This window comes from Mus pahari, chromosome 18 (assembly GCF_900095145.1).
Source record: "Mus pahari chromosome 18, PAHARI_EIJ_v1.1, whole genome shotgun sequence".
NCBI lineage: Eukaryota > Metazoa > Chordata > Mammalia > Rodentia > Muridae > Mus > Mus pahari.
This window is the reverse complement of record NC_034607.1, coordinates 44,711,564-44,724,204: the sequence shown is the minus strand read 5'-3', so window position 1 is coordinate 44,724,204 and position 12,641 is coordinate 44,711,564. Positions and strand designations below refer to the sequence as shown.

At 41.1% G+C, this 12,641-nt stretch overlaps 1 protein-coding gene across 1 annotated transcript in view; it reads left to right on the top strand.

Annotated features, from left to right (window-relative positions):
• The first annotated feature begins 179 nt into the window (after positions 1-179).
• Heatr5b (HEAT repeat containing 5B) overlaps positions 180-12,641 on the top strand; it is a 77,128-nt gene continuing 64,666 nt past the window's right edge. Inside the window, exons 1-8 of the mRNA XM_021217681.2 lie at positions 180-241; positions 1,193-1,340; positions 3,966-4,177; positions 4,892-5,000; positions 5,918-6,067; positions 7,575-7,746; positions 9,246-9,403; positions 11,048-11,297. Of these exons, the coding sequence (XP_021073340.1) occupies positions 1,215-1,340; positions 3,966-4,177; positions 4,892-5,000; positions 5,918-6,067; positions 7,575-7,746; positions 9,246-9,403; positions 11,048-11,297 (1,177 nt within the window). The 5' untranslated portion in view covers positions 180-241; positions 1,193-1,214. The remainder of the gene's footprint in view (positions 242-1,192; positions 1,341-3,965; positions 4,178-4,891; positions 5,001-5,917; positions 6,068-7,574; positions 7,747-9,245; positions 9,404-11,047; positions 11,298-12,641) is intronic.

Below are 12,641 nucleotides of genomic sequence, written 5' to 3'. Positions count from 1 at the left end.
TTCCGCGGAGCCTGCAATTGGTGCAGGACCCACAAACATCCCACTGGTCCGCGACAGCCGATTCGCTTCGAATCTGGGGGTGGGCGGGGCTACGAGGACGTGGGGGCGGGCCGGTGCGCAGGGCCGGCGCCTCGCGCATGCGTCCTCTCCCGGCTTCCTGAGGGCAGGCGTTTGGGAGGCGGGGCATCCGGGTCCCTCGGCGGTGCGGAGCTAAGCTGCCCGGCCCGGACTAGAGCAGGAGGTGAGGCGACTTCGCGCGCCGTCAGAGCCTGCGGGCTGTGACATCCCTGTGTCCCCGGACATCTTCCGCGGGCTGAGGAGGGAATTCGAGTTTTGAGTCCGGGGAGCCTCAGCCTCGGGGTTGACAGCTTGAGGACTCCTACGACAGGAGGCTGACATTCCCAGGGCGGCCCGGGGATCCCGGTTTGCATTTCCTGCAGACTCCCAGTTGTCGAGGTCCTTGGAGCGGCCGGGTGCACCCAGACCCAGAGCACTGCATTCCCGGGGCGAGGGGTTGTCCCGGGCGCCCCTGCCGCGGGGTCCCCGTGGGGCCCGCCTCCACCGGTCGGAACCCTACAGTCACTATTTCTGGGTCCCGGTGGCGATGGACCGGTGAAGGTGCCTGTAACACTCAGCGGGTGGCGGGGAAGGTTCCTGAGAAGCGGGGTTCTCACGGTAGAAGGAGTTAATAGCCTATGTTCTGATCGGCTAACAACCGCCCCGGAATAATGCCTTTTTTTTTTTTTTTTTTTTTTTTTTTGCAATATTTACATTTTCCTTTCATTTCATCCTTATCGCCAGTTTAATTTTGTTTATCAAAGTTAGTTCTCTAATGAGAAGTGAAGCCACGCTTTCTTTCCCTTAATGCTTGCATTTATGAAACTTGGCATTTATGAAACTTGACATGTAATATTAGGAAATCCTTACATGTAAGGGCTGGAGAAATGACTTCCGTGATTAAGAATACTTGTTGCTTTTGACTAGGACCTGGGTTTGATTTCCAGCACCCACTTGATGACTCACAACCATCTAACTCCAGTTCTAGGGGAAACCAACACCCTGTTTTGACCTCTGTGGGCACCAGGCACACATGTGCATATATGTGCATGTGGGGAAAACACTCCTACACATAAATAAATTCCTTAGGATATATTTTACTCTTTTTGTTTTTAAACTAATCTGTTCATTTAAGGTGTGAATTAAGAACATCAATAATGGAGCTAGCTCACAGTTTATTGCTAAATGAAGAGGCCTTGGCTCAGATCACGGAGGCAAAGAGACCAGTGTTCATCTTTGAATGGTTAAGATTTCTTGATAAAGTCGTAGTTGCTGCCAACAAGGTAAGCATTACCCACCCCCACCATAAGATTGATATAAAGAAAATTGAAAACATTGTGTTTTGAAGATGTTTTGAGTCATTTATCTCAGGAATTGGAGGATGCTATACTATGGGAATTTCTACCTTATTCTTCTCTCAGTCAGCAATAAAACCCACACCTTGTCTACATCCTGCTTGCTCCATGCTTCATACCTGTGTAGGCAGTGCAATGTGACTGGATTAAAACATCACTTATAAACATCAGTACCTGAAAGGTCTCTGTAATAAGAGATTTTTTTTCTTTGCCTTTCACTTCCTACACACAGCCTCTTTGATTCAAGCTTGTTTTGTGCATGTTTTACTTATTCTGTTAGTATTAGATGCTTTCCTCAAGTGAGAAAAATGTTGAGTGAATCCTAAAAGGTTTTCTGGAAAAGGTGAATTTTACAAACTGAATGTCACAATAAGCTAGTCCCCACCTTATCCTAGTGTGTTTCTCTAGACTAATTGTTCCCTAGAACATGCCTTCTTACTCTGTTGTCTGAAGCAAATGCGGATAATTGCCTGCGATTGAGGAATCCGGATAGGGAGCCTCAAGACTTTTACATTCATTATGTAAACATTCACTTAATTCCTATTTTAGTACAGTGACCTCAGTCCACAGTTGTGCCCGATCCTTCTTATTCAAAGATGTCTTGTCTCTTTTTCCTTCAGAAAGCAAGCCTTTAACTTTCCTCTAGAGTGAAGGAAAGGAGGGTAGAAGGTTTTGTTTGTTTGTTGGCTTTGAATTTACTTTAATCGTTTTATTAGTTATTCCTGGCCGGCCTGCCGCTCATTGTGTAACCCAGACTGGCTTCAAACATCCAGCCATCCGGCATTATTTCTAGGTGCAGATTGCTTCTCACCCGAAAGACTGAGAATCCACTTTAGGCTCCCCCTTGGCTTTCAGGTTTGTCCAGGTTCTTTTCCTGTTGTTGTGGCCGTCGTGGTGAATTCAAGGCTAGCACGAGAGTCATTCACATCTTCTCTCCCTCTCTCTCTTCTTTCCCCCACTTTGCTCCCCTCCCTCTTCCTCCCTCCACCCTCCTTTTCTTGCCACACATACGCAAACATCTCTGAGTTAACACATTTAAACCAATTTATTGATTTCAAATCTATCCTTTGCCACCCCCCTAAAGTCATTCCCTTCCCTTATATCATGTTGATTAGCAAGTGTCAAAAGAGTTACCCACAAGCATATCTAGAATTCATTTATTTCCCATCATCTGCCTCTGCAGTATCTCTCATTTGGGTTATTGTAGTAGCTTTCTAATTGCTCACCATGCATTTGCCATATATATATATATATATATGTATGTATATGTATATATCATCTGTAGTTTGAATGGTCAAAGTGAATTGGGCAGAATATTTAGAATACAACCCTTCTCTGCTTAAAACAGTCACTCGGCATACATTTCATGCTCTTCGGTGTATCTGATACCACCGTCTGTTTTCTTATGACTTCATCTCTGACTGTTTCCCTCTTACTCCGTCCATCTCACTAACCTCACTGTCCTCAGAAGTGTGAATCTTACTTCATCTGCAAAGCCTTTGCACATCTTGTTCTGGCTCCTGGGATATTCTTTTAGATACCATTTTCTCATACCACTCACATATTTATATTCTGCCCCCCACCCAGAATGTAAATTTCATGAGGATAAGGACTTTGTCTGTTTTGTGCACTGTTGATCCCAGAGCCTTAGATTAGTACGTGGCATGTAGGACCTGCATGGTATTTCTTAAGTAAATGGGTGATATTGACTAGATATTGATTATGCATAAATCTAAGAATTATGTTCTGTTGCTTATATCTCTTCAAAATTTCTCTGGTTTCTATTGCTAACTGTAATGGCTACTTTTGTGTCAACTTGACACAAGCTGGAGTTATCACAGAGAAGGGAGCTTCAGTTGGGGACATGCCTTGACGAGATCCAGCTATAAGGCATTTTCTCAATTAGTGATCAAGGGGAGAGGTCCCCTTGTGGGTGGTGCCATCTCTGGGCTGGTAATCTTGGGTTTATAAGAGAGCAGGCTGAGCAAGCCAGGGGAGGCAAGCCAGTAAAGAACATCCCTCCATGGCTTCTGCATCAGCTCCTGCTTCCTGCCCTGCTTGAGTTCCAGTCCTGACTTCCTTCGTGATGAACAACAATGTGGAAGTGTAAGCCGAATAAACTCTTTCCTCCTCAACTTGCTTCTAGGTCATGATGTTTGTGCAGGAATANAAACACTGACTAAGACACTAACCCATAACTTTATGGACAACTGCATCTGCTCTTATAGGGTTAATCTTAGAAATCAATCATCTATACATCTAGTATGTGATTTAACTTACTAGGGAGGTCTGGAAACTTTTGGCTCATACAGTAATCACTTTAGTTACAATCTAACTTAGACATTGAAGGGGAATGAGGATTTAATACAGGAAAGACTGGATCATTTCTTACTAAGGCTTTCATTTTCGGAAAAGTTTTCTTTTATGAGTTATGATTAATGACTACAGATTTTAATTGTTAGAACACTATACATATTATGTATTTTTTTTACTAGAAAGTACTAAGGGTAACAAAGGGAAAATGATGGTCTTTTTCTTTTTTTTTAATAACAGACAGATGTAAAAGAAAAACAGAAAAAACTTGTTGAACAATTAACTGGATTAATAAGCAGCTCACCTGGACCACCTACTCGAAAATTGTTAGCTAAAAATCTTGCAGCCCTTTATAGCATTGGGGATACTTACACAGTTTTCCAAACACTAGACAAATGTAATGATATTATCAGAAGTAAGGACGACACTGCAGCCTACTTACCAACAAAACTGTAAGTACACTTTTACAGGAATCCTGGCATTCTCTTTTGCTTTTTTTTTTCAGTAGTTTAGGGACTCCATATCATAAAGATCCCACCCATGTGGTGGAACCTGAACTATAGTACAGACAGGAAGTTCTAACTTGGTCTCAGGAGGGGGCTGAACTACCTCATGCCTTTCACCAGGAGTCTAAGGATGCAGCTGGGAGGATGGTATGGTGTGAGCTGTGGTGTAAGGAGTCTTTCAATCAATTCGGATGCAAATCATGTTCTTGCCTCAGAGGGAAAGAGAAGAGTTAGTGAGGGAAGGGGACAGGAATGCACAAAGTCCAGTCCACTTTAACACTCCAGTCAGCTTAAGAGGTGAAGTGATTGTGGAGTCCAGACCTGCCTGTACATTGAACTGCTTTCACACTAGATGAACAAACTTGAGTACCTGAGGCATAGACCATTTTGCTTACAAGTTTACTGACAACTAGGTTAAGTTGGTCCTAAAATGCTAAAGATGAATACAAATTATATTTTAAAAGTCAGAAAGGTATAATGTATTTAGAATTTTTGTACCTTTATTTGTGTGTGTGTGTGTTCTATATTGTGTATATGGAGGTCAGAGGACAATTGGTGGGAGTTGGTTCTCTCTACCATGTGGGTCCTGGAAATAGACCTCTACCCACTGAGCAATCTGGCCAGAAATTGTATTAGTGAGCAGCAGGGCTGTTTTTGCAGGGCAGCAGTGGCTTGCGTTGGAGCCTTCTATGAGAAGATGGGAAGGATGTTGGGCAGTGCGTTTCCAGAAACAGTGAACAATCTGTTGAAATCTCTGAAAAGTGCAGAGGTGAGTCTTACAGCGAGAGTATAGTGCCTTGCCCATGGCACGCTGAAGGTGTTTTGCTCTGTTGCTATGACCCTCGTGGTGCTTAGGAGAGTAATTTCAAATGATCACACCTCCTTAATTGGGGAGGGGACCATTGTTTTTAAAACAAGTAGGTTTACTTGTTAGTTTGTGCAGAATTCTGTTTTCCTGTCGACGTTACTTGTGTCATAGCTAATACATCACTTTCTTATGTTTGCCTTAATCCATTGCTGTACACTGTGCAGATGTTTCTAGCTCATAGTTTGCACTTAACAACCTACAGGTTGTTAAGTGTCACAGGGCCATGCTTCTCTCACAGGCTCTTCTTTCCTACATTTGGTGATTGTCAGAATGCTGGCTTTTCCCCGGTGTGGACCAGCCACTCCAGTATGGCATTGTCTTTATTTGTTTTCATCTGTAACTACCTTGTTTATTGTCAGATTCACAAGTTTAAGACTTAACATTTATTTCTGAAGACAACAGAATTCAAAGCTTACAATGGCACCAAGTGAATTCTTTTGTTCTGTCAGTTTCATTATAGCTTCCATGTCAATTTCAGATGAATGGTGTGTAGAGTAAGCTCAAGACTCAGATAGAATTCTTGGGGGGGGGTACTTGGAACTAAATTTAGGGTGTAGCACACATTCCTTCACTGAACCATGCCCCCAGCCTGCAATCTCATTTTTCTTTCAGGAGAACTAACTTCTCAGATGATATTAATATTTATCCTTACATTTCAGATACTTCATAGAATTCTTGATTCAGTGCTTCTCCGTAATGTCTCAGTTTGGAGATAAGCCAGTTAGGTTGGAGAATTGTTTTATCTTTGTATGTTCTTATTAAGTATGAAATTGGTTTGACAATGTGGTCCTAAAGCTTTGCTTTGTGGTCCGGTGCAGTCTCAAGGACGAAGTGAGATCTTGATGAGTCTGCAGAAAGTGCTGACTGGACTGGGTGGCGCAGCAGCTTCATCTCATCGTGACATTTATAAGAATGCTCGCTCCCTCCTGACCGACAGGTCGATGGCCGTCCGATGTGCAGTGGCCAAGGTTAGTACCCAGCCAGTGTATAATGTATAACATTGTCCCTTATGGCATTTGCTCTTAAATAGCTAATTTTTTCCTAAATTATGAGCTTTTTTTTGGTTAGTTTGCACACGTTAGTTGCATTTTCTAGAATTATACAGATGGAAGCGTGCGGCATGGACTTTAGTGTGGTTGTATGTGTGGCTTCTTTCTTGAAGTACAGTTGTTTTGAGATTTATGTTCATGTTTCAGAAGTTCACACCTTTCTGTTGTACAGTACTGCTTGATTGTATGGATGTGTGTGCAGTTCCACCTTTCTTCTTCCTTTACCTGCTTTGGCCATTACCAAAAAAGCTCCTGTGAATACCGGTGAGCAGGGCTTTTGTGGGCCTCTTTTTATTGGGGTCAGTATGTTTTATTTGGAATGGCTAAGATTTATGTTTACCTTTTTAAGAAACTACCTGTTTTCTAAGTACTTTTATGGTTTTAGTTTTCTGCCTTTTTGCTTTTGTTTCTTTTCTTTTCTTTTTTTTTTTNTAGACCAGGCTGGCCTCGAACTCAGAAATCTGCCTGCCTCTGCCTCCCAAGTGCTGGGATTAAAGGCGTGCGCCACCGCGCCCGGCTGCTTTTGTTAATGTAAGAGATTTCTATTGCTTTACATCTTCACAGTTACTTGCTAATTAGTTTTTGTCTTGACTAATAAATGGGATTATCTCATGATTTAACCTTCATTTCTCTAATGACATGCTTCCTTAGACAAGGCCACATCTCCTAAGCCTCCCCAAACAGCTACCAATTAGAGACCAAGTTATACAGATGCCTGAGCCCATGCAGGACATTCTCAGCTAACCAATGCGCCTTTGTATCTTGTTTGCCAAGATGTTTTATTGGGAATATATACTGGATTTTTGTCAAAACTTTTTTGTCCCAAGACAGGTTTTACTGTGTTGTAGCTCAGATTGTCCCCAGATGGACAGTCTTTCTGCCTTAGCCTCCCAATTGCTGTGACAACAGGTGTATGTTTCTGACCCTGTTTCTTGTGTTATTTCTGTTGTTGCTAGTTATTAAATGCATTACTTTGAGATAATTGCAAGATAGCCTCATAGGCAACTATAAGAAAATATAGAGAGATTCTTATGTCTTTTACTAGAAAGAGTCCTTTGGTAGTGACAGTACTTTGCACAATATAGGACAGTGGTATGGTAGACATTGATGTTGACATAATCCAATCTCCCCAGTTTTAGTTGTATTTACTCTCTTAGCATCTGTGGAAATGATCATAAATTTTTTCTTTTTTAGTTTGCTAATGTGGATTACATTAATTAGTTCTAGAATTTTAACCATTTATATTAGGTTTTCTCCTTAAAGAACAATGTCCTTCCATTGCCTGGTACACAGTTTCGAAAACTGTTCATATGTTTTGTCCAGTTCTTTGGGTATTTCAGGAGAGTATCAGTTTGGTTGTGTTACTCCATCTGTGGAATAGAAGTCCTAGAATATAATTTACTTTTTGCCTTGTATTTAATCCTAGTGCCTTCTGGAACTACAGAATGAAGCTGTGTTCATGTGGACTGCTGAACTAGAAAATGTAGCCACCCTCTGCTTTAAGGCTCTGGAAAACTCAAATTATGGGGTACGAGTTGCAGTATCTAAACTACTAGGAACAGTCATGGCTACAGCATTGATGCCGAAACAGGCAACAGGTATTGTCGTTGGCTAACCCTGCATTTGACTATTGTAGGTATGCAAAGGTTTAGAAAATGCTTTCTCCTAAATTAGTTATTACTTATGGAGGCCACTTTAAAGGCACTTAAATAATTAGATACCCTTTTCATCAAACAAAAGAACCTAAATGACACTCCCTGATACATTTTTTGTGTGTGTGCTCATGGTATACATGTTAACACTGAGCATATTTTTGGCATACTTATGAAGTGGTTTGTGTAATGCTTATAGGAGTCCAGCATCTTATGTGCTGCTTTCCTTCAGTCTCTGGTATGTAGATCTCCATTTATGCCACAGTGCTATCCTTCAGTTTTATTTGAACGTTACTAGTCAGTATCAGGGGCAGCACTGATTGTATAGTGGCATTTCAGGGATGATTGTGACCAGTCCATGTAACAGTGGGAACAAATAATGGAGCAGGTGCTGAGGACCTTGAGCTCTGCTGTTCTCACCTTACCCGAACTCCACAGGGTAGAAAATAATTAGATGTAATAGGTTTATAGGTTTATGTCCCAGCCCTTACAGTTATTAGCTGTTTGAGATTCGGTTTAGTGATATGCTTTTCATTATATGATACTGGTGAGGTAATGTTTTTATGTGCCATATAAAAACTCTACTGTATAATTTATTTAACTCTCAAAAAAGCCTCATGAATTTTAAGTATCATTATAATTTAGAAATGAGGAATTTTCTCACTCATAAAATTTATATTAATTTATAACGAGGCTTAAAGAGATTATGTAACGTGTGTTCTAAAAAAGTTCTGTCGTGTAGATATGAAACTAAAACCCAAGCATCAGTTCCCCATCCTATCTATGTAAACACAAGCTCTGCCTCTCCACAGAGCTTTTTTAAGGAACATATTCTGTATGTGAAAGATTTTGTCACCTGCAACTTCATACTTGGGAGTTTAGCACACTGGTAAATGCTATACAGGTTTTGTTGGGGCTGAAGAGATAGCTCAGTGGCTAAGAGTGCTTGCTACTCTTCTCAAGGACCTGATTTCTTATCCCAGCACAGATATTGGGCAGCTCACAACCAACCATCTGTAACTCTAGTTCCAGGGAATCCGATTCCGCCTTTTGTCCTCTGTAGGTACCTGCACATAGGGCATATAGACAGGAAGAAACATGCACTTAGACATAAATAAAACTTTAAATGAAATCTTTAGAAAAAAAAAAGAAAAGGTTCTTTGTGTCGTCAGTTGGGGTAAGAGCAGTCACATGTCTGGTGTTCTGTGATGCGCAGGGTAGCCCTATCAGGCCACTGTTCGCAGAGTGTTTACTTCCTAGCTCCTTCCAGTTAGCTTTGTTTGCTTCAAAAATGAATCAAGTGTTTGCTGATCAGACACTGACCTTTTCCTTACACTAATACTCTTAACATCATTCCTAGAACATTTAAGCTAGAATATTGGAAAGATTAGTCATTTGTGCTGCGTAAACTCATTTGCTCTTAACCTTACTTTCCTTCCTTAAAGTCATGCGGCAAAATGTGAAGCGAGCAACCTTTGATGAAGTTTTAGAACTCATGGCCACGGGATTTCTGCGTGGAGGGTCGGGTTTCCTAAAGAGTGGTGGAGAAATGTTGAAAGTTGGAGGATCTGTTAATCGGGAAGTGAGAGTTGGTGTGACACAGGTTTGTAATGCCCATGCGTGAGCGGGCTCTGTTTGGATCATCGCATGAAAGACTGTCATAATAGCAAATGGGAACATTTTAATAATCTGCTTTCTTTGAAACATTTTTAACCAATGAATGGATTAAATCCTGACTCCAAATCTCATCACATACTTATAAGTAATGGTAGACTCTCTTTCTTTCTTTTCTGTCTCTTTTGAGATGGTGGGTACTGTGAATTGATATTAGGGCCTTATACATACTAGGCAAGTATCCTGGTCTGAGAGGTAAATTCTTGATGTATAAATGTCTATTTTTACTATATGTACATAAATATCTTAAAAAATTCTCAGATTTTATTTCACAACAAATAAGTTATAAAGTAAGTGTTGTCTAACATGGTAGTATAGTCCACAGGCTGAGAAAGGAGATCTTTATTTTTTTATTTTATTTTTTTTAAATATTTATTTATTTATTATATGTAAGTACGCTGTAGCTGTCTTCAGACACTCCAGAAGAGGGGGTCAGATTTCGTTACGGATGGTTGTGAGCCACCATGTGGTTGCTGGGATTTGAACTCAGGACCTTTGGAAGAGCAGTCAGCACTCTTAACCGCTGAGCCATCTCACCAGCCCAAGGAGGATCTTTAGTTCAAGGTCAGCCTAAGACCCATCATGGAGACTTTGTCTCAAAAAAATGTAAATATGAAATAATAAAAGTGAAACTAGATACAATATAATCCTTTTAAAAATAAGTAAGACAGTTTTGTTTAGACCTAAATTTAGACATTACTAGTTTAAGCATTTAGACTAATATAGACTACATATACCTTGTGATTTGATTGATTTTATGCCTCTATTGGATTTGTCAGTGACTAAACTAATGAATTATAAAATCAAATATGACTTGGAATTATAATTTCAAAATAGTAACAATGTTTACAGATCTGATACCATCTAGTAAGTTTGCATGGCTCATGGTTTTAGTCAGCATCACCGTGAAGGTGTCTTGTTCCTGACACAAAATGTAAAGTGGAAGCCATCTGCTTATCTCGGGGAACTCTGGCAAGAGTGCTGCAGCTCGTAGCATCTATTTCCCTAACTGTGGCTTTGCTGACCCTGACTAGTTTAGCTCTGCTGTCCACCTTAGCACATTCTCGTTATGCTCTTCGTGAGTCACTTTTTCTTGAGACTCATGGTTTTTTGGCTTTGACTATTAGATAGTCTTTCACTCTGTTGCCCAGGCTGCCCTTGGGCTTGAGGTGATTCCCCTGAATGTCAAGATTACAGGCACATAATACAATGCCTGGCTCTTTTCAATAATTTTTGTATTCAAGCCAGGCACGATAGCACATGCCTTTAATCCTAGTAGAGGCGGGCAGTTCTTTGTGAGTTCAAGCCTGGTCTACATAGTGAGTTCCAGGCCAGCAAAGGCTCCATGAGACCCTGATTGCAGATGAACAAAACCAAAAAGAATTGTTTCATTCAAAGATTCTACCAGTAATCCATTTGATAGAAGTCGTTAAAAGATGTGAAGTTTCTCTCTGATGTTTAATCTCAAGTCTAACTTGTTGTGTTTGCTTCCATCGCTGTTTGGCTGTTGTTTTCTGTGCTGCTTTCCATCGATCCAGAGGTACCTAAAGCTGTGTCTTAATGTGTTTTATAGGCCTATGTTGTCTTCGTGACAACTCTGGGTGGCCAATGGCTGGAGCGTAGCTTTGCCACGTTCTTGTCCCACGTACTTGATCTGGTTTCCCATCCTCGAGCAACACAAACACATGTGGACGCCGTGTACTCCAGGCGATGTGTCTCCTTCATCCTGAGAGCCACTGTGGGTAGTTTGTTGGGTGAGAAAGCCCAGATAGCAGCTGCCAAGGAAATTTGCCAGGCAATCGGAAAGCAGATGAAAGCCGTGGGTAAGTGAGACCTAATGTCGTGATACGTGCTGCTGCTGACCCTAGACATCAATTTAGTTCTCCCTATCTTCCCTCCCTCCCTCCCTCCCTCCCTCCCCCACTTCCTTTCTGTTTAGGGTTGAGGGTCTCACTGTGTGTCCCAGGCTGGCTTCAAGCTTGTAATTTTCCTCTCGTGTGTATCATATGCATGCCTGGTGCCTGTGGTGGTCTGGGGAGGGGCTTTAGATACCTCTAATTCTGAGTCACAGATGGTTGTAAACCATCATGTGTGTGCTAGCACAGACCCAGAGCACAAGCAGCCAGTGCTCTTGTCCTCTGAGCCATTGTTTCAACTCCTTATAGTCAGTTTTACTGAGTGATTTTTAAAAAATATTAAAGCAGCATATAATTGTATTGAAACAAAGCTTTAAAACTGAGCGGCATGTCGGTAAGTTTTGGGTTTTTTCTAGTGCCTGTGCTACTTTTAAGTCTCCCAGAATGCACTGGTGTATTTTTATTTTTGTGGGATAATCTGTTGAAATTTTCCTGCTTGAAGCCATTTATTATGTAAATATATATTTTTTCCTGTTTTCCTTTCTCTTTTCTAATAGGCCTAATATGAAGACGTAGAAAGTAATAGTTAAAGATAACTATAACTGCTTATAGGACATCTCGTGAAAGGTCAATAATTCATAATTTTAATAAATAATGTTTTAGATAAAATTGTATTTGACCCATAAAATTGTTTTTATTTGGGGATTTAATGTGACATTTTAGTGCTTATTACATGTCATGTTCAGGTCAGGGTATTTGACTTGTTCACCACATCAAAAGTGAACCATCTCTGCTGGAAATACTCGGCATCGTCTTTCTTAGCTGTTTTGCTGTGTAGACAGACTGTATCTAAATAGCTGTGTTCCTGGACTATAGGGCATTCAGACTTGAACTTTATACTCAACTGAAGCCCAGGAAAGAAATCTCTTTCAGAAAGGACTTGTTCCTACTCTCTGTGTATTACTAAATAGCTGAGCTCTGAGAGCAGCAGCAAGCTTTAAATGAGCGACACAAACCTCCTGCCTTTGTAGAGTTTATACTGCTCTCAGGACTAAAGTAAGGCAAGGTACAAACTGTGTGAGACAGTTTGGGTTTATCATCATTAGAAATAGGCACTAATTTATAATGAGGCAAATTATATTGCTCAAAAGAGGTCTTTAAAAATAAGGATATACCACCAGGCATGGTGGCACATGCCTTTAATCCCAGCACTTGGGAGGCAGAGGCAGGCGAATTTCTGAGTTCGAGGCCAGCCTGGTCTACAGAGTGAGTTCCAGGACAGCCAGGACTACTCAGAGAAACCCTGTCTCA